This window comes from Aethalodelphis obliquidens, unplaced genomic scaffold (assembly GCF_003676395.1).
Source record: "Aethalodelphis obliquidens isolate GAN/ISIS:26980383/991018 unplaced genomic scaffold, ASM367639v1 scaffold72, whole genome shotgun sequence".
NCBI lineage: Eukaryota > Metazoa > Chordata > Mammalia > Artiodactyla > Delphinidae > Aethalodelphis > Aethalodelphis obliquidens.
In genome coordinates this window covers 5,990,724-6,010,782 of record NW_020838016.1, presented here as the reverse complement: position 1 = coordinate 6,010,782, position 20,059 = coordinate 5,990,724, and the positions used below count along the sequence as shown (strand labels likewise).

Below are 20,059 nucleotides of genomic sequence, written 5' to 3'. Positions count from 1 at the left end.
AGAAGTGATTCTTATATGGAAAGATAAGAAGCTAGTCCGCATGGTGACAACTATTCATGATGCCTCCATAGCATCTACAGGAAAGGAAGACAGGAGGACTGGCCATCAAATAAGTAAGCCTACTTGTGTATTAGAGTATAATGTATGAAAGGAGTTGATTGATCCAATCAATATCTGGCAAACTTCAATATCCTCTGGAAAACTTGAAAATGGTATGAGAAAGTGGGTTTCTATTTGAGTAATTTCAGTTTATTCAATGCATTTAAAATTTATTGTAGCCTTAAGGCACAGAATAAAATTACTTACAAGCAGTTTTTGTTAGCAGTAACTAGAGAATGGGTAACTGGTGAATGTAGTTCATTCATTCACCATTCTGGTGAAGGTAGTGGTAGTCCTGCACCTGGTCCTTTTTGTGGCATTTCTAAAAGAGCCCCCGCACAAAGATCCACCTTGTCAATTCTCAGGTAAAATAAAAGAACATAGCCTAGAGGAAATAATCCCCACAGGACTAAAAAAAAAAATGCTGCCAGATAGTGTAGAGTCTGCTCTTCCAGGGGAAAGTGCAGTGAAACATGGTGTATTTGTAATAGATGTTCTGTTCCCCTGCACAGAGGTGCCTGCTATACTCCCTGTCACACTCTAACGAAATAATAGGATGCTTTAGTTTCAAATGAATACATTAAGTTAAAAAGTTGTTGATATTTACTCAAACACGGGTGTTTCAGTATTCACTTACATAACAAATTGATGGCTACAGACGTTAGTTTCTATAAAACTCCCCTGGTCAGTAATGTGTTAAATCATATAGAAAACAAAAAGTGGAGTTACACATCTTTGTCATAATAATAGTAGCTTTTATAATTGCCCATGTATTTACCATATTTACCATGCCATTTACTTTTACTGAGAGCTTTTAGTTTTTCATATGGCTTCAATTTACTGTCTAGTGTCCTTTCATTTCAACCTGCAGGACTCCCTTTACCATTTCTTGTAGGGCAGGTCTAATGGTAACGAACTCCTTCAGCTTTTGTTTATCTGAGAATGTCTTAATTTTATTCTCTCTTTTGAAGGACAGTTTTGCCAGATATGGGATTTTTGATTGACAGTTTCTTTCTTTCAGCACTTTGAATGTATCATCTCACTACCTTCTGGACTCCAAAGTTTCTGTTGAGAAATATGCTGGTAATCTTATTGATGATTCCTTGTATGTGATATGTCACTTCTCCCTTGCTGCTTTCAAGATCCTCTCTTTGTGTCTTTCAAAAGGTTGATTATAGTACTTCCTGGTGTAGGTCTCTCTGAGTTTACATTTCTTGGAGTTTGTTGAGCTTCTTGAATATATATATTTGTATCTTTCAACAAATTTGGGAAGTTTTCAGCCATCATTTCTTTAAATATTCTCTCTGCCACTCTCTCTCCCTTTTCTCCTTCTAGGACTCCCACAGTTTGTATGTTGGCCTGCTTGATGGTGTCTCACAGTCCTTTAGGCACTGTTCACTTTTTAAAAGAAATATTTATTTATTTATTTATTTGGCTGTGTAGGGTCTTAGTTGCAGCATGTGGGATCTTTATTTTTTTATTTTTATTTTATTTATTTATTTTATTATCATTATTTTTAAATTTATTTTGGCTGTGCTGGGTCTTCGTTTTTGTGCGAGGGCTTTCTCTAGTTGTGGCAAGCGGGGGCCACTCTTCATCGTGGTGCGCAGGCCTCTCACTATCGCGGCCTCTCTTGTTGCAGAGCACAGGCTCCAGACGCGCAGTCTCAGTAGTTGTGGCTCACGGGCTTAGTTGCTCCGCAGCATGTGGGATCCTCCCAGACCAGGGCTCTGAACCCGTGTCCCCTGCATTAGCAGGCAGATTCTCTGCCACTGCGCCACCAGGGAAGCCCCGGCATGTGGGATCTTTTGTTGCAGTGTGCGGGCTCTTCTTTGCAGTATGCAGGCTTGCGACATTTGGGCTTCTCTCTAGTTGTGGCGCGTGGGCACCAAAGCCCGTGGGCTCTGTAGTTGCAGCACTTTGGCTCTCTAGTTGCGGCACGCAGGCTTAGTTGCCCTGTGGCATGTGGGATCTTAGTTCCCTGACCAGTGATAGAAACAGCATCCCTTGCATTGCAAGATGGGTTCTTTTTTTTTTTTAAATTAAAAAATTTATTTATATTTTGACTGCATTGGGTCTTTGTTGCTGCACGCGGGCTTTCTCTAGTTCCAGCAAGTGCTGGCTACTCTTTGTTGTGGTGCACGGACTTCTCATTGTGGTGACTTCTCTTGTTGCAGAAAACAGGCTCTAGGCTTGCGGGCTGCAGTTGTTGCAGCACATGGGCTCAGTAGCTGTGGTGTACAGGCTTAGTTGCTCCATAGTATATGGGATATTCCCAGACCAGGGATTGAACCTGTGTCCCCTGCATTAGAAGGTGGATTCTTAACCACTGTACCACCAGGGAAGTCCCTGAAAGATGGATTCTTAGCCACTGGACCATCAGGGAGGTCCCACACTGTTCACTTTTATTCAGTCTTTTTTTTCTGTTCCTTAGAGTCGATATTTTATATTGTCTTACTGTCACTTTTACTCATTCTTTCTTTTGCCTGTTCAAATTGCCTTTGAATGCCTCTAGTGAATTTTTCATTTCAGTTATTGTACTTTTCAACTCCAGAATTTTTTTGATTTCTTTTCAGGTTTCCCATCTCTTTATTGATATTTCCATTTTGTTCATATATTTTCTCTTAATTTTTCTCCACATCTTCCTTTAGTTCTTTGAATTTTTTTTTATTTTATTTTTGCAGTACGCGGGCCTCTCACTGTTGTGGCCTCTCCCATTGCGGAGCACAGGCTCCGGACACGCAGGCTCAGCAGCCATGGCTCACAGGCCTAGCTGCTCCGCGGCATGTGGGATCTTCCTGGACTGGGGCACGAACCCGTATCTCCTGAATCGGCAGGCGGACTCTCAACCACTGTGCCACCAGGGAAGTCCAGTTCTTTGAATATTTTTAAGATGGTTCTTTTAAAATCTTTGTCTAGTAGTTCTGCCATCAGGTCTTTTTTTTCAGGGACAGTTTTTGTAGATTTGTTATTTTTCCTTTGAATGGGCCATACTTTCCCGATTCTTTGTATCCCTTATTTTTTGTTGAAAACTGAACATTTCAATCTAATAATTGGGTATGTCTGGAAGTAAGATTCTCTTTCTTCACCAAGGTTTTCTGGGTTTTGTTTTTGTTTGTTTTAAATTGTCATGGCTGTCTCTATGCTGAGGATCAGCCTGAGGTATAAACTTAAGGTCTTTTTTTAGCCTACACCTTTCTTGGTCATGTGCAGTGACTTTCTAATTTCCCATATGTGTATTTACTTTTATTTTTTTAATTATTATTTTTAAAATTTTGTCTGCATTGGGTCTTTGTTGCTGCACGTGTGGTTTCTCTAGTTGTGGCAAGTGGGGCCTACTCTTCGTTGTGGTGCGCGGGCTTCTCATTTGTGGTGGCTTCTGTTGTGGTGCATGGGCTCAGTAGTTGTGGCTCGTGGGCTCTAGAGTGCAGGCTCAGTAGTTGTGGTGCATGGGCTTAGTTGCTCCACGGCATATGGGATCTCCCCAGGCCAGGGATCAAACCCATGTCCCCTGCATTGGCAGGCGGATTCTTAACCACTGCGCCACCAGGGAAGTCCCTGCATTTGTTTTTAAATGTCCTAGTTTTTAAATGTACGGTTTCCAAAAGGGGAAAAGAGAAGAAAAGGACAATGGTCCTTTAAATCCCCTGTACGTCACTTTAACCAGCGTGAGAGGAGCTTATAACAATGGGAGGGAGTACAATAAGAACCCTGCTTCTTTTTCTGCTCCTCTGAGATCAGAAGCAGCAATCAGTCAGATCACAGAACCCCAGAATTTGGAGGACAAGGTCCTTTTTGCCCACCCTGACTCACACAAACTGGGTATAACCTGCTCCTGGTACATGGTGCACAGCTGCCTTCCTTAAAGCTTAGGGTGGGGAATAGGTAACTTTTACCCTGCTGAGAGGTGAAATAGACTGAAATTAACCACAAATCATCATTTAATACTTAAGTGGAATTTGCAAGCCTCAATAGACTCAGAGTTCCAAAATAGTTAACATGAGACAGATTCTGCCAGTGAAGTTTTTTTCTAGTTGGAGAGACTCATTCCTTATGCTTCCTACGCTGCCATCTTCCCAGAATCATCTCTTCCTGATCTTGAAGAAATGGATGATTTCAGATTTGGAGCAGAACTGGTTCAAGATATCAGACAACAAGGAAGCTACTAGTGGAGTCATATCAAAAGGATAGGCTTGAATAGCCTTCCCCCAGCCAAATCCATAAAATATGTTTAAATTAATGACCTCATACTGAGATTAAAAATTTTTTTTTACAGTAGGTCCTTGTTGGTTATCTATTTTAAATATAGCAGTGTGGGGCTTCCCTGGTGGCGCAGTGGTTGAGAGTCCGCCTGCCAATGCAGGGGACACGGGTTCGTGCCCCGGTCTGGGAAGATCCCACATGCTGCAGAGTGGCTAGGCCTGTGAGCCATGGCCGCTGAGACTGCGCGTCCGGAGCTTGTGCTCCACAACGGGAGAGGCCACAACAGCGAGAGGCCCGCGTACCGCAAAAAAAAAAAAAAAAAGAAATATATATATATATATATATATATAGCAGTGTGTTTATGTCAGTCCCAAACTCCCAATCTATCCCTGCTCCCCCAACCATAAGTTCATTCTCTAAGTCCGTGAGTCTCTTTCTGTTTTGCAAATAAGTTCATTTGTATCATTTTTTTTAGATTCCACATATAAGTGTTATCATATGATATTTGTCTTTCTCTGCTGGACTTAACTTCACTTAGTATGATAATTTCCAGGTCCATCCAGGTTGCTGCAAGTGGTATTATTTCATTCTTTTTAATGGCTGAGTAATATTCCATTTTATATATACCACATCTTCTTTATTGATGGACATTTAGATTTTCTTCTATGTCTTGGCCATTGTAAACAGTGCTGCAATGAACACTGGGGTGTATGTATCTTTTCGAACTGTGTTTTTCTGCAGATATATGCCCAGGAGTGGAAATGCCGGATCATATGATAGCTTTATATTTTAGTTTTTTAAGGAACCTCCATACTGTTCTCCACAGTGGCTGTATCAATTTACATTCCCACCAACAGTGTAGGAGGGTTCTCTTTTCTCCACACCCTCTCCAGCATTTATTGTTTGTAGATTTTTTGATGATGGCCATTCTGACTGGTGTGAGGCGATATCTCGTAGTTTTGATTTGCATTTCTCTAATAGTTAGCAATGGTGGACATCTTTTCAGGTACCTCTTGCCCATCTGTATGTTTTCTTTTTGTAAAAAAAATTTATCTATCTTTGGCTTCGTTGGGTCTTCGTTGCTGCGTGTGGGCTTTCTCTAGTTGCAGCAAGCTGGGGCTAGTCTTTGTTGCTGTGTGCGGACTTCTCATTGCAGTGGCCTCTCTTGTTGCAGAAGCACGGGCTTCAGGTATGCAGGCTTCAGTAGCTGTGGCATGTTGGCTCAGCATTTGTGACGCGCAGGCTCAGTAGTGGTGGCACATGGGCTTAGTTGCTCCGTGGCATGTGGGATCTTCCCAGACCGGGCTTGAACCCGTGTCCCGTGCGTTGGCAGGCGAGACTCTCAACCACTGCATCATCAGGGAAGTCCCTGTATGTCTTCTTTGGAGAAATGTCTGTTTAGGTCTTCTGCCTATTTTTTTACTGGGTTGTTTGTTTTTTGGATGTTGAGCCGCATGAGCTGTTTGTAAATTTTTGAGACTGATTCCTTGTCGGTCGCATTGTTTGTGAATATTTTCTCCCATTCTGTGGGTTGTCTTTTCATTTTGTCTGTGGCTTCCTTTGCTGTGCAAAAGGTTTTGAGTTTAATTAGGTCCCATTTGTTTATTTTTATTTCCATTACTCTAGGAGATGGATCGAAAAAGATATTGCTGTAATTTATGTCAGAGTGTTATGCCTATGTTTTCCTCTAAGAATTTTATGGTATCTGGTCTTACATTTAGGTCTATAATCCATTTTAATATTATTATTAATAATAATAATTGCAGTGAACTGAAATGTATAAAATATGTTTAAATTCACAACCTCATACTAATATTAGATTTTTAAAACAGGATTATCTTCAGAAGATAAGGAACCAATTCATTTTCTTGAAAATTGGTAAATCAATGGAAGTACTATTAATGTGGGACCTTCTTGACATATAAGAATGACCCAGAGGAGAGGAAGCTAGGTTTCAGAGGTGGTTTGCATCTGGTTCACCCTTATTCTGAGAGTTATAGCCCATCTAGGTAACAATTTTAAATGGGGGAGTGACTTTGATTTTAGCATTCATTTTCACAGATTTTTCTTTGGATTTGGCAAATGCCTTCAGGGAAAAAGTGAATTTTAATCTTCTTGATTTTTTTCCCTTGATAATTCGTCATTATCTTATTAGTTCTTTAATGCTTTTAAGAAGAAGACATTTCTTTAACATAGTTTATTCAGCATTTTTCATTGTCTTTGGAGGCAGAGTTTTCTGCTGTACTATTACCAAAAAGTAGGCTACTCACCTCATGGAATTTAGTCTTATGTAGACGTGTTCATATAAAACAAATTACACAGGGCTTCCCTGGTGGCGCAGTTGTTGAGAGTCTGCCTGCCGATGCTGGGGACGCCGGTTCGTGCCCCGGTCCGGGAAGATCCCACGTGCCGCGGAGCGGCTGGGCCCGTGAGCCATGGCCGCTGGGCCTGCGCGTCCGGAGCCTGTGCTCTGCGATGGGAGAGGCCACGGCAGTGAGGGGCCCGCATACCGAAAAAAAAAAAAAGAAAGAAATTACACAGATAATTAAGCTGTGTAATTTGTAGAAAAAGTCTAAGATAATATACAGTGGTATGATTAGGTAAGATCTGTTTCATTCAGCATACTAATATATGGCAATGACACCAATTATCTATAAGTTTCTATGTTTCAGGTTCTACATACTTTCTATATGTTGTCTGACTTAATTCAACCTATGAGATATAGGTATTACTGTGTTTTCTCTTTTACAGATGAAGAAATCAATGCTCAAAGATGTTGAGTTTGTCCATGTTACACAGTTTAATAAATGGTTAAGCTGCTAGTCACTCAGGCCACCTGACTCTGAACCTCTAAACCTTTATACTTTACTCTTTGTAGTGCTAGAAGAGCATATAAAAAGAGGACCTGATCTAGTCATGGGATCAGGGGAGATTTCCCTGAAGAAGGAAATATGAGTCGAGAGCTGGAGGTCAAGTATGAGTTAACTAAGTGAAGAGGATAAGAGTTCCTAGGCCTCGAACCTGGAGGGAGATGACACCTTGAAGATCTGAAAGAAGTCTGGTGTGGCTGTTAGGGAGATTGTTAGACTGTGTGGCTCCACACTCTTGGGGGATTCTCTTACATTGATATTTACTCCCCTTATGTCTGCTACAGACGTATTCTTCCCACTTTAAAACTGGCTGACTCCTGTTGGTGATGCAGTAGGAAGAACACAGCATCACCTCTGAAGTATTCTTGCCAAAAAATACTGAACCTGAATTTAGATGTAACTAGTTTACAAGAAATACAGGGGATGATAAGATGTTAAATGATAAGAATACAATAAGCCAAATCTGAAATGTGAATAATTCTATAAGACAAATGGCCTATTTCTTCAACAAATAAATGTCAGGTTAAAAAAAAAGAGGGTGGGGGAGATGAGTGAGATTGTTACAGATTAAAAGAAATTTAGGAATGCTATATGCATTCCTTGAATAAAAACCCCAAAAGACATTTTTAAGACATTTGGAGGAGAATTGAACATGGGCTAGATATTAAGTGATAGTAAGGAATTATTACTATAATTGAGTGTGACAGTGGTATTGAAGTTATGTTTAAAAAGGGTCTGTATTTATTAGAGATGAATACTGAAATATAAGTGGGTAAGGAAGAAATGAAACAAGTATGGAAGAATGTTGGTTATCATTGAACCTGAATTAATGGATACTTGGGTTCATTGTACTCTTTCTCTACTTTTATGTATTTTTGAAAATTTCTCTAATGAAAAGTTTAAAAACTAGCTGAAAGGTGATAGCCGTTGAAGTTGGCTGATATTTTTGAGAAGTATCTTTATTTAAAATAAAGGTGGGAGGGGTAACATAGTGGGTGACTTAGTTGTTGGAGACCAGAATTTAAAGGGGAGAGAGTACTCTGTGATGTCAAGCAGCAAAAATGGCAGAATTTGAGAATTTGTAACATGTTACTAGGTTTAACTGAAAATCAATTATTGGTGGCTAGTAAATTGTTTAGTTGGATTTCACTACCTGAAGCAGATATAAAAGGACAGAATGGTGCTTTGCAAGAAATACTGAACTAGCAGCGGGGAGACCTACTTCTAAGGAATATTGGGAAGATCATTTTACCTCTCTGGGTCTCAGATGGTTTTAGCATCTGATATACTGGTACAATTCTCCCAGCACTCTCTCTTGCCAGCTCTGGGCAGCTATAGATTTTGGATTAAACAATTTCTGAGGTTCTCTCAAGCTCTGAGATTGCATGATGCTAATGAATGTGTGTGTGTGATTGTGCCTCTGCAAAGGAGCAGTTAGATATCAAAAAATCCAAGGAAATATTTTCCTACAGAGTGGCAGTCTTAGACAACAAGAGCAAGTGATGGGAGGGTAAACTTAATATAAACCTTTGTGTGTGCCATACAGAATCCTTTGTTGCTAGCTTCTTAGCTACTTAATAAATAAAGACCACCTAAGAATGGGGCACGTCATTTACCCTTCGAATTAGTCCAGTGAATTGTTAGATTGGCCTGTAACTTTGGGTCAGACACAGTTCTTTTAGTTTTTTGGGGAAGCAGCTTCCAAAAAACATCAATTTATTTATTAGCATCACTTGCTTTTCATATTATCTAGTTAAAACAAATAGTTTTCTTTGTGTGTATGTATGTAAAACCCCATAATGCTCTATTTCTGGAGGAGAACATTATAAAATTCTTGAAATCAGTTTTCTTAGAGGTCATAAAAGTTTTGACACAGGAATACTTAAATTGCCTAAGAGTAGTAGGTTCTTTTAGATGTAATTTCCTTTAACAACTGCTGCACTTTTTTCTTAATTTAGGCAACTCACAAATTTTTATTGCCAACCTCTACTTCCTTTGACTCTACAAAGAAAATTGTATCTACAGCAGCCCCTGAAGCCCAGGAGTCCAGCAAATCATCAGACGGACTCATGACTGAAAAACAGGTAAACCTAAAATATTTGAAGCCAGTGTTTGTCAAAATATATGTCAAAGAATACCACATCTACAAATGTGAAAAATCTTACTTTCAAAGGCTGCTTTAGTAAAAATCATTTTGGGAAATGATGAGTTAAAGACTATTAAGTGATACCATTATTCTAAGACTTCACAATACAGTAAGTCCCCTACATACGAACCTTCAAGTTGCGAACTTTCAAAGATGCGAACGTGCATCTGGTGCCAGCAAGGAACCAGAACCTGTGCCATCAACGTCAGGCGTGAGTGAAATTACATCTCGCCCTCCGTCTCCTGTTGCTGATTGTTCAGCTCTACCATCTCCCACCTCCTCTCCCTCCTCCAGTCAGTAACTCTTCCTGCCTGTTCACTCGATGCCAGCCCCTGTATGCCAGCTGTTGTACTGTACTAGTGTACTTTTCAAGGTACTGTACTGTAAGATTAAAAATGTTTATTTTTTGTGTTTGTTTTTTATGTATTATTTGTGTGAAAAGTATTAGAAACTTATTACAGTACAGTGCTGTATAGCCGATTGTGTTAGTTGGGTACCTAGGCTAACTTTGTTGGACTTAAGAACAAATTGGACTTACGAACACGCTCTCGGAACAGAACTCGTTTGTATGTAGGGGACTTACTGTACTATCCGTCTCCAAAAAGAGGCTTTAGTATACAGTATTTCCTACTTATTTAACACTAATCTGATGAATGTTTCATTAGACTGGTGTTCTGCAGCACATACTTTGGAAAATACCATTCTCACCTATTTTCAGAATTTGCAAACAGTTATGTTTTTCTTTCTCTTAAAAGAGCTATCAAAGAACGATATGTGTAATTGGGTCATTCAAAATGTGTGACATTGTTATTTATAGAGCATTTTGTTTTCATGAGTCATAGTAGGCATCCACTTATATACCCACACAGAGCTTTTGGCTTATCAGCATAATTTTAGTTCTGTGTCATTAATCTTTGTGACCAGAAGACATAAATAAGGGAAAAGGTTGTGGGAGGGAGGAGGATTATAGAAAGGATAAAGAAAGGGAAGAAAGTCAGCAGTCAAAAGGAAAGATTTGTTTGGCACTGTGAGTCATAGTGCTATCAGAGAGTCATCATAATAATTTGTTTTTTGTCTTGATAGATTTTTTAAAAATTGAAGTATAGTTGAAGTATAGTTGATTTACAGTACTATATTAACTTCAGGTGTACAACACAGTACAACACAGTGAATCAGTATTTTTACAAATTTTACTCCATTAAAAAATATTATAAGGGCTTCCCTGGTGGCACAGTGGTTGGGAGTCCGCCTGCTGATGCAGGGGACACGGGTTCGTGCCCCGGTCTGGGAAGATCCCACATGCCGCGGAGCGGCTGGGCCCGTGAGCCATGGCCGCTGAGCCTGCGTGTCCGGAGCCTGTGCTCTGCAACGGGAGAGGCCACAACAGTGAGAGGCCCGTGTACCGCAAAAAAAAAAAAAAAAAAAAAAAAATATATATATATATATATATATATAAAATAAGATAATGGTTATAATTCTCTAGCTATATGGTGTATCCTTGTTGCTTATCTGTCTTGGTAGATATTTTAATGTCCGAGGGGCATTTGGATGTGGAGAATACTTTTAAAAATTGTCTAGGTGGGTGGGAGGGGAGAAGTTGTCTAAATTATTAATCTTGAAGTTATTATGATATTTACATACTCTACACTAATGAAAATGTATAAAATATATTCTTTCAAGCATTTAAATAGATTGAAAATTCACTCAAATTATGTTTTCACAAATAAATAAGATACTTAAGGTATTTTTAAAAAGAACACAAAGTACTCACACAGTGATTTCAAAATTGATCATTGTACTTAAATTAAGAGCCTGTTATAAAACTGTTAAGATCATGGATTTAAATGTGTCATTTAAAAAAATCTCCATTTCTGTTCTTATCTATATTTTATGTTCTTATTTTTCTTCCCATTGTTAGGTTTTTATTTATTTTAGTTTTTATTCTTTTTTAATCTAGAGAGTGAGAGTTACTTACCCTCTCAGGTTTATGGTGTAAATACATATTTAGAATCAGCAATACAAAACTTGAGTGTCTTTCAGAATGATTCTACTAGAATCAGTTACCTGGATGGGCAGACTCCTTTTCATAGTTAGTTCCTTGTATGATGGACAAGTTCTATCTAAATTACTGGCTCTGTCAAGTCAGATATGTTTTGATTTTGTTGTGACCCTAGTCAGGATTAAAGTGACACTTGTTTCTTAGTGACTCAACCTTCCTTTACTCTTCAATTAATATAACCTAATTTGCAGCTTTTTATTTTGATTGGGGCCTGGTCTGGTTCAGTTAAATAAAAAACCTAAGGGTGGGACTTCCCTTGTGGTCCAGTGGTTAAGACTTGGCCTTCCAATGCAGGGGGTGTGGGTTCGATCCCTGGTTGGGGAGCTAAGAACCCACGTGCCTCACGGCCAAAAAACCAAAACATAAAACAGAAACAATATTGTAACAAATTCAATAAAGACTTAAAAAAAACAAAAAACAAAAAACCTAAATTCTGTTTGTTTCACTGAAATTACAAGGTTTTTAATTTTTATTTAATTTATCCATGAAGGCCTATATATGAGTATTCTGGAATTATATAATGTAATTATCTGTGCTTCTTTGCATCCTTTTTAGTCTCTTAATTTTGTTAGAAACAAATTTGTTTTAATTTTAATCATTATATGTGTATAAAAATTCCTATTAAAGCTTTTGGAGAAAGTCTGTTATTTTGGAAACAAAGGAAATTATATACAAGGGTATTTCTTCACCTTATATCTTAAAGTTGATCCTTTTCTCCCTCATAATTGTAGCGGGAAGAAGCAGAATGGGAAAGCATAAACGTGCTGTTGCTGATGCATGGCTTAAAACCTTTATCTCTAGACAAAAGAACAGATACGAAAGGTAATCAGGTCCTATTCTTGCTTCTTAAGATAAAAATGTTCTTTTTCTGTTAAAAAATTTTTGATGTTAAATTTTTTCCTTATCTTTATTTTTACTATGTGTATTACATTTCAAAAAATGTAGATCTCATCATTTTTGACAAACAATCATCACAAAGGATGAGGGAGAATTTAAAAACTTTGATGGAAGAAACATCACGTCAACAGAACATGATCCGGGAGCTCATAGAAACTAATAAGCAGCTTAAGTAAGAAAATGGAAAAAAAGGATCTCTTTTCAATTGTTTGTGTACAAGTGGTATGCATTCTAAAAATAACTCCCTTGAAAAAAATCTTAAAATTTAATTTTCCATTGTGATTAAATATTAAATTAAAAATGTTTTTAGTAGGTAAATCTTTTGGTAATAGCTTAGCTTAGATATGTAATGGTATCCTATATTTCTTCAGTTGGTTTGTGTTATAGGATAGAAATTTTAAGAATGCAAAGAAATTTTAGAAACTCATTGTGTTGTTAGATGGATATGTTTGTTGATATGTTTTATTTTTATTACTAAGGGAGGAATTGTGTATGTGTTATTAGAAATGAACTTCAGCTACAACACAGCCGAGCAGCAGATCAGGAACAACGAGCTAATGACTTGGAACAAATTATGGAGAGTGTGAAATCCAAAATTGGTGAAATGGAGGATGAATCCCTAAATAGGGTTTGCCAGCAACAGAATAAAATAAAAGAACTTCAAAAGGAGCATAAAGCTTTACAGGTACTGAGCTAAACATTTTCTTACACGATGGTATTAAGACAGCTTGTCAGGGTTACAGGTGACTTCATGTTGCTTAATTCAGTGGTCCTTATCTTACTTGACCTATCGTTGTTGCCTTGAAATACTTTGTTTCGTTTCCAGAACATCCTCTCTTCTGGTTTTCCTCAACCCCACTGGTTATTTTTCAGCTCCTTTGCTGATTCTTCTCATCTTCCTAACCTCTTAGTGTTGGATTCCCCAGACCTTTCTCTTTCCTATAAATTCTAACTCCCTTGGTGATGCTCAGTCCAATTCACAGCACTTTTAAATCCATAGCGCACACCTCTTCCCTTAATTTCAGACTCACATCCTGCACCCTACTTGATATCTCTACTGGATGTCTAATAGACATCTAGAACTTTTTTACATGTCTAAAACTGAGTTCCTGAATTTCCTTCCCAAACTTTCTTCTTTTAGTCTCCATTCTGGTCCAAGTCACCTTCATTTCTTTCCTGCTTCTCTCTTGGTTTCCCTACTCCCACCCTTGCCTTTTTCAATGTGCTCTCAACATAGTAGCTCAAAACACTCCAATGACTTTCCTTTTTGTTTTTTAAGAGGAAAATCCAAAACTCTTACCATGGCCTTACATGATCTGGCCCCGTGTTACCTTCTGACTTCATCTACTATACCTCTTGCATATTCTCCTCCAGCCACGATGACATTCTTGCTTTTCTTTGAAATTTTCCTTGACCATTCTCACCTCAGGGATTTTGTACATTTTGTTCTTCTTTTTCCCTCTGCCATGCATGCTTTTTTAGAGATAGCTGCATGGTTTGTTTTCTGTCTCCTTACTCAAGTGTCACATCACAGTCTCTCAGGGATTCCTTTTTTGACTACTTTGCTTACAGTTGGCAGTCCTATCTCCCACATATCATATTGCCTTCTGTGCTTTGTTTTATCCATAGTTCTTAGCACCATCTAACATGCTAATATACTATATACACTTTGTTTTGTTTATATATCTCTGTGTTAGAATGTAAGCTCCATGAGGGCAAATATTTTTGTCTATTTTGGTTAGGGCTAAGAAAGTGTCTGCTTTATTATTAGTTGTAGATGCTCAATAAATACTTGAATTATTGAGTTAAATTTACATAATATTTATATGGAATATACTTTGTGATTTTAAGTTGTTTTATTACTTTTTATTGAAATAACAATGTTATAACATGGAATACTTAATTTCCTAATGTAAAAAACCTCTTATTTCAAACCTCTGGTGTTTATTATGATTAAACGAAATAAATTTTTGTAGTGATAACCAGTATTTAGTTTTATGAGACATTACAGATACTTAGAAACATTATATCATTATAAATGCTTTTTGTCAGCACAACACTATTGCACACAGAGAATTCAGGCTGCCTAAAAGGGACCACTACTCCTCAAGGCAGCGTCTGGATGTCCCTTCAGTTTATACTGGCAGCATCGAAAGGATCTGATGAGTTAATATAAATTTCAGGAGCCAGAGAGAATCAGCCAGAGATACTAAGAAGTTCTGGTATGAGGCCTCAGACAGTTGGTGTTCTGCCCTCATTTAGGCTGCCAGCTTGGGGTGGACAGTACTCTACCTGCTGGTATTGATCATCGTTCTGGAGAAGACACTGTCATTCTTTGATGGCCAAGTCTGTTTCTGTTATTCATCAGTCAACAAAATCTTTTACTGTTAGAACTTTACTTTTTTTTTTTTCATAAATTTATTTATTTATTTATTTTTGGCTGTGTTGGGTCTTTGTTGCTGGGCGCGGGCTTTCTCTAGTTGCGGCGAACGGGGGCTACTCTCCATTGCGGTGCACGGGCTTCTCGTTGCGGTGGCTTCTGTTGTGGAGCACGGGCTCTAGGCACGCGGGCTTCAGTAGTTGTGGCACGTGGGCTCAGTAGTTGTGGCTCACGGGCTCTAGAGTGCAGGCTCAGTAGTTGTGGCATACGGGCTTAGTTGCTCCGCGGCATGTGGGATCTTCCTGGACCAGGGCTCGAACCCGTGTCCCCTGCATTGGCAGGCAGATTCTTAACCGCTGCTCCACCAAGGAAGCCCAGAACTTTACATTTTTAGGTTTGCTTTGTTAGGTTGCTTTCCTCATCAACGGTACATTCAAACTCTCTCTACAGGGAGGGGGATTTTGGAAATATTTCTGTATGCATTTGATTTTGACCTTGCTCTCAGATATAGGACCATGCGGAAACCTGAAGCTCTTTAACTCATCAACTTACTGATGTGAAAGCAGCCATCAGGTGGTACTGAGAGAGGGAGATGAGGGCAGGGGAGAGCAGTGTTGTTTTTTTTTTTAAGGACAATGCCTATTTTTTTTTCAGAGAGGTTGATCTATAAAAAATCACAAAGTCAAATTATTAAAATATAAGACTTATGAATGTACCAGGGTTTTAGGCAGTTGAAAGAATAGATGCTTGAGGATTCATTGGTAAGAAGTGACTTGGAGTGGCATGTATTTTCTGTCAAGTAGTTCATCTGTTTTAAATGAATTATGGACCATTAACTTTTTGTTTCAGGTCCCAGAGATTTGTTATGTAGCTTATAAATTGGTACAGAGGAGGTCTCATGTTCCAGTCTGCCGTGGGGGACAGACAGAATTAGGATTGGGGTGTGAAAACCTGGTGTTGGGGTAGGGTGTCTATGCTATTTTGCTCAACTGAAATTAGTTGCTTGTTTGTTTGTTTTTTAAGTACCTAAAGGGTACTTTTTTTTTTTTTTTTTTGCGGTACGCGGGCCTCTCACTGTTGTGGCCTCTCCCGTTGTGGAGCACAGGCTCCGGACGCACAGGCTCAGCGGCCATGGCTCACGGGCCCAGCCGCTCCGCGGCATGTGGGATCTTCCCAGACCGGGGCACGAACCCGTGTCCCCTGCGTCGGCAGGCGGACTCTCAACCACTGAGCCATCAGGGAAGCCTCTAAAGGGTACTTTTTATAGAATGTAACAGAAATTGGCAAACCCAAGGAACTGCTGCCCCTCAATGTTGCCTGATTGTCCAGTTCTATTACAGACTAGTCATGTATTCTGTACTGTACTAGTTAATCTGTGCTTTCTTGGGGAAGATGGAAGTGCTCCTGGAGAACAATTATTTCACAGTTTGAGGCACATTTTTCTTTTTTTGGCATATGCTTGTTTACAATTTTAGAATGGTTTAGTGCTGCATATTTTGCAGTTGAGAGAAAGGAAACATTGATTTTGTGTGTATGTGGCAAAGACATCTAGGAAATTAACAGATGTTTGACAATAATATTTTGAAAGATTGCTCTTGAGAGATTGCTGTTGAGAGATTTCTCGGGAAACGCAGAAACTAAAAGACAACATTGTATTTGCAGTTTCTATATTCTTCAGTACAGTTTCCCTTTTTCTGTACTTAGCTTCTGTGTGTAAAGTTTGATAAACGTTTGGGTTCTCTAAAGATCTAAGCAGATAATTTCAGTTTTAAGTCAACGTGAACAGTATCAGGTAGTTCTCCCTCTTCTTTCTTCATAGAGAGTATATGGATCAGGAAACTGATTTTTACTATTCTTTTAGTGGTTACCTCAAAGATTAAAATATGCACTCTTGACTTCTCAAAATGTAATTTTACTTTGTATTTTTTACCTTATTCCATGACATTGTAACAATCATAAAACAATTTTTGACATTCTCCAACTTATATTATTGTTGTATATTTCAATTCCATATTTATTTTTATTTTCTCTCCATACATGTATTTACTGCTGACAGTCGAAATAGCACAAAATACTTCCTTCCTGTTATTATTTAAACTTTTAAAAAGCAGGAAAAAAATTTAGCTCTATATTCTGTGCCCTAATTATTATGTATTATCCAAACTATCTGGTGTAAAGCCACCAAGCTCTTTTTTACACTTCTCCACAAGTTCTTTAGCTTCAATTTTTTTTTTTTTACTTTGTGTTGGATTCCTCTATTGACTTTAGCTTTCTAAAGTACACAGGGAGCCATGAAATTGAGTGTTTTTTAGGGCCAAATGAAAAAATAGATCTAATGTATATTAAAGTCAGCAAGATATTCCTAATACATGATTGCCTTATAAGTAACTGATATCTAGGTAGGGAGGAAAGAGATATAGGAAGGATGGCATGGGCTGTTAAAATTGTTACTGCGCCCTCTCCAGATTCTTGGACAGTAATACCATAGAAATGAATATTGCTCCCTCAAGATTCTTAGGCAAGCAAAGCTTTTTATTGAAAGGATAGCTTGAGTACAAGGGAGAAGGTGGAAAAGAGTGCCAACTCCTTGAGGACTTTCAGGGAAAGGGTTTTAAAGGCTGGGTGAGGGAGGGGGCCGCACAGTGCCTGATCAGCTTGTGCTCAATTCTTGCACTGGTTGGCATCAAGGTGAAGTTTCAAGTATCATCAACCTTCTAGTTTCAACCAGTCTGGTGTCTACATGCTTGCAGTCAGCAGTTTTCCTCTGGTGGGGGTCTGCTTCCTGCAAAAATAACTTAGGAATGTGTGTCAGGCCTTTATCTGTATCTGTCAGGGAACTGGGAGTTCAGTGACTCTGCTGTGTGGCAGATTTATAGTCCCACTTTTGTCTTTTGGAAACTATGTACATAACATCAGTGGAACAGAGATAATCTTTTATTCCTGTGGGTCTTTGGGTATTATCTCAGAGGCCCAAGCCTTTAGGCAATTTGGTTTTTTTTGTTTTTTTGTCGTTTTGTTATTTATTTATTTATTAGCTGCGTTGGGTCTTTGTGGCTGTGCCTGGGCTTTCTCTAGTTGTGACGAGCAGGGGCTACTCTTCGTTGTGGTGCATGGCTTCTCATTGCAGTGGCTTCTCTTGTTGTGGAGCACGGGCTCTAGGCACATGGGCTTCAGTTGTTGCAGCACACAGGCTCAGTAGTTGCAGCACACAGACACCATCAATTGAGATGATCATGTTTTTTTTCCTTTTATTCTGTTAATGTAGTCTATTACATTGGTTCAACGTATGAAAAACCCTTTCTTGCATTCCAGGAATAAATCCCATTTGGTCATGGTGTATCATCCTTTTAATATGCTGCTGAGTTTGGTTTGCTAGTATTTTGTTGAGTTTTTGCATCATTGTTTAAGGGATATTGGTTTGTGGTTCTCTTTTTTGTGTGTTGTCTGGTTTTGGTATTAGGGTAACACTGACCTCATAGAATGTCTTAGGAGAGATACAGTTGATTCTTGTATCTTGCTTTTACACCCTGCAACCTTGAAAAATTCAGTCATTCTAGTTTCATGGCTAACTTACAGAGATGGAATTGGGACCCAAGTCACTTGGCTGTAGAGCTCCTGCCTGGCTTCCAAGGTGGGGCTGAGGCAGAGGATAAGTTCTGGGTATAGCTGGTGGTTACTGACAGATGGTATGGTACCAGGAGCTGAGTCTCCTTTTTCCCCTGAGGGTCTCTTAAGTCTGTGCAAACTTGACCCTATCGGCAGGTGAACATGTGCTTAGATATGGCATTGTCTTCTGAAAGTGGTGTGTCTTAGTATTGTGCAGGCCAGATGGGGATAGGGTTTCTCACTGAGCTTTATAAAAAGTGTATTAATAATAACAATGATGGTACTGTTGATTATGAGCTTTCTAAGGACACTGAGGGATGGAAACTATCGAAAAAAGGAAAACCAGGCTGGTGATATTTCACTGAAGGCAAGAGAGTATTCAGGATTTACATTCCCTTGTATAAATCTTGGGGTACATATTATTTCTGAACAAATTCCTGGTTTCTCTGAGTTTGCAGTCTACCACATTACATGAATGCCTAAGGTGATTAAACCATCTGAAATCCTGAATTATCGTTGATCACTTAAGAATATTAATTTTAATTCTTGGTTCTTTTTGACATCCTTAATATTGGTCTCTTTCTGATTATTATTTTCATCTAAACATATATATAAAATTATATCAGTTTTATGGAGATTGAGTTCTTTTACTTATTATGAAACCTTGAATGCATGCAATTATAAGCTATATTTTCCCCATTTTACACTGATTTTACTTGTTATAGTTTTTGCATTTCTGACATATCAGTGTTCCTGGAGCTTGCACCCATTTAAAGACAGGCTCAGTACTGAAGTTCTTGAATGAAGCAGCCTGATAGAAATTGTGAGGATAGCTTTGTGTACAATATTGTTAGGACAGCATGTCCTTGATGTATATATCATAATTATATTTTTTGAAAAATTTCTTACAGGCAAAATGTGAGCATTATAAGAAAAAACGAATGGAGCAACAAGAGACTATTGCTTCTTTGCAGAAGGATATCTGTAGATTAACAAAGGAGGACGAAGAGCGCATCATCACTCAAAACAGAGTGTTCTCCTATCTCTGCAAGAGAGTTCCTCATACCATCTTGGATAGACAGTAATATTTGCTACGTAAATTGATATGTAGCTAGAGTCATCACTTTTTTAAAAACAGATTTCATCTTGGGTGTGGTTATATCTCTTTTAAACTGGTGAAGTATTCCTCTCCCTCTTCTCTGCTGTTTGTTTATTTTAAATGTCATTAACTTTTTGAAGAAAATGGTCAGTTGTCCTGGAGAAGTACATGCTAGATTTGTCTGTTTGCTTCCTTACTATGTCATTTAATTTATTCTTCTATCTCCTATGTTCCCTCTAAACTGGAAGTTAGAGCTAAATTCAGATGCAAGTATTTTTGGCAAAATACTTCATAGGTGGTAATTTATGCTTCTAATTATAACATATCAGGAGGCACATAATGTCTAGTTGACCTACTCTCAGGGATGATGAGATTGTTCAGGGGTTTAAATAATAACAATCTGATCCTTCCACTATAAAATTTCTCATCACCCTTTCATCTAATGGTTTCCCCCATTGATGATCTTATTTTCAATTCTGCTACCCCTTTTTTTCTTTTTCTTTTTTTCCCAGAAGTCTTCCATTAAAAAAAAGAACCTTTCCTTTTGAATAGGGACTATTTGGTTGCCCTATATGGTTTGTTACAGGGAAGTGCAATGCTCAGTTCTTTCATTTTAATTCTAATTTTTTAGAGTAAGCAGTGGTTGCCCTAATGATCTCCAATGATAAGCAGTAAGATTTTTTGTTTGTGCCTATCTCTC

General features: G+C 38.4%; 1 protein-coding gene across 7 annotated transcripts in view; it reads left to right on the top strand.

Moving 5' to 3' along the window:
- Positions 1 to 20,059, top strand: part of CEP70 (centrosomal protein 70) — an 81,035-nt gene that overhangs the window by 12,834 nt on the left and 48,142 nt on the right. For 5 of the 7 annotated variants that reach the window (XM_027091572.1, XM_027091573.1, XM_027091575.1 and 2 more), the window contains exons 4-8: positions 9,131 to 9,256; positions 12,109 to 12,199; positions 12,323 to 12,446; positions 12,779 to 12,959; positions 19,172 to 19,341. In XM_027091572.1, the coding sequence (XP_026947373.1) occupies positions 9,131 to 9,256; positions 12,109 to 12,199; positions 12,323 to 12,446; positions 12,779 to 12,959; positions 19,172 to 19,341 (692 nt within the window). Of the gene's footprint in view, positions 1 to 7,456; positions 7,643 to 9,130; positions 9,257 to 12,108; positions 12,200 to 12,322; positions 12,447 to 12,753; positions 12,960 to 19,171; positions 19,342 to 20,059 lie in introns of those variants that run through there. The other 2 variants (XM_027091574.1, XM_027091576.1) reach the window with 2 other exon arrangements.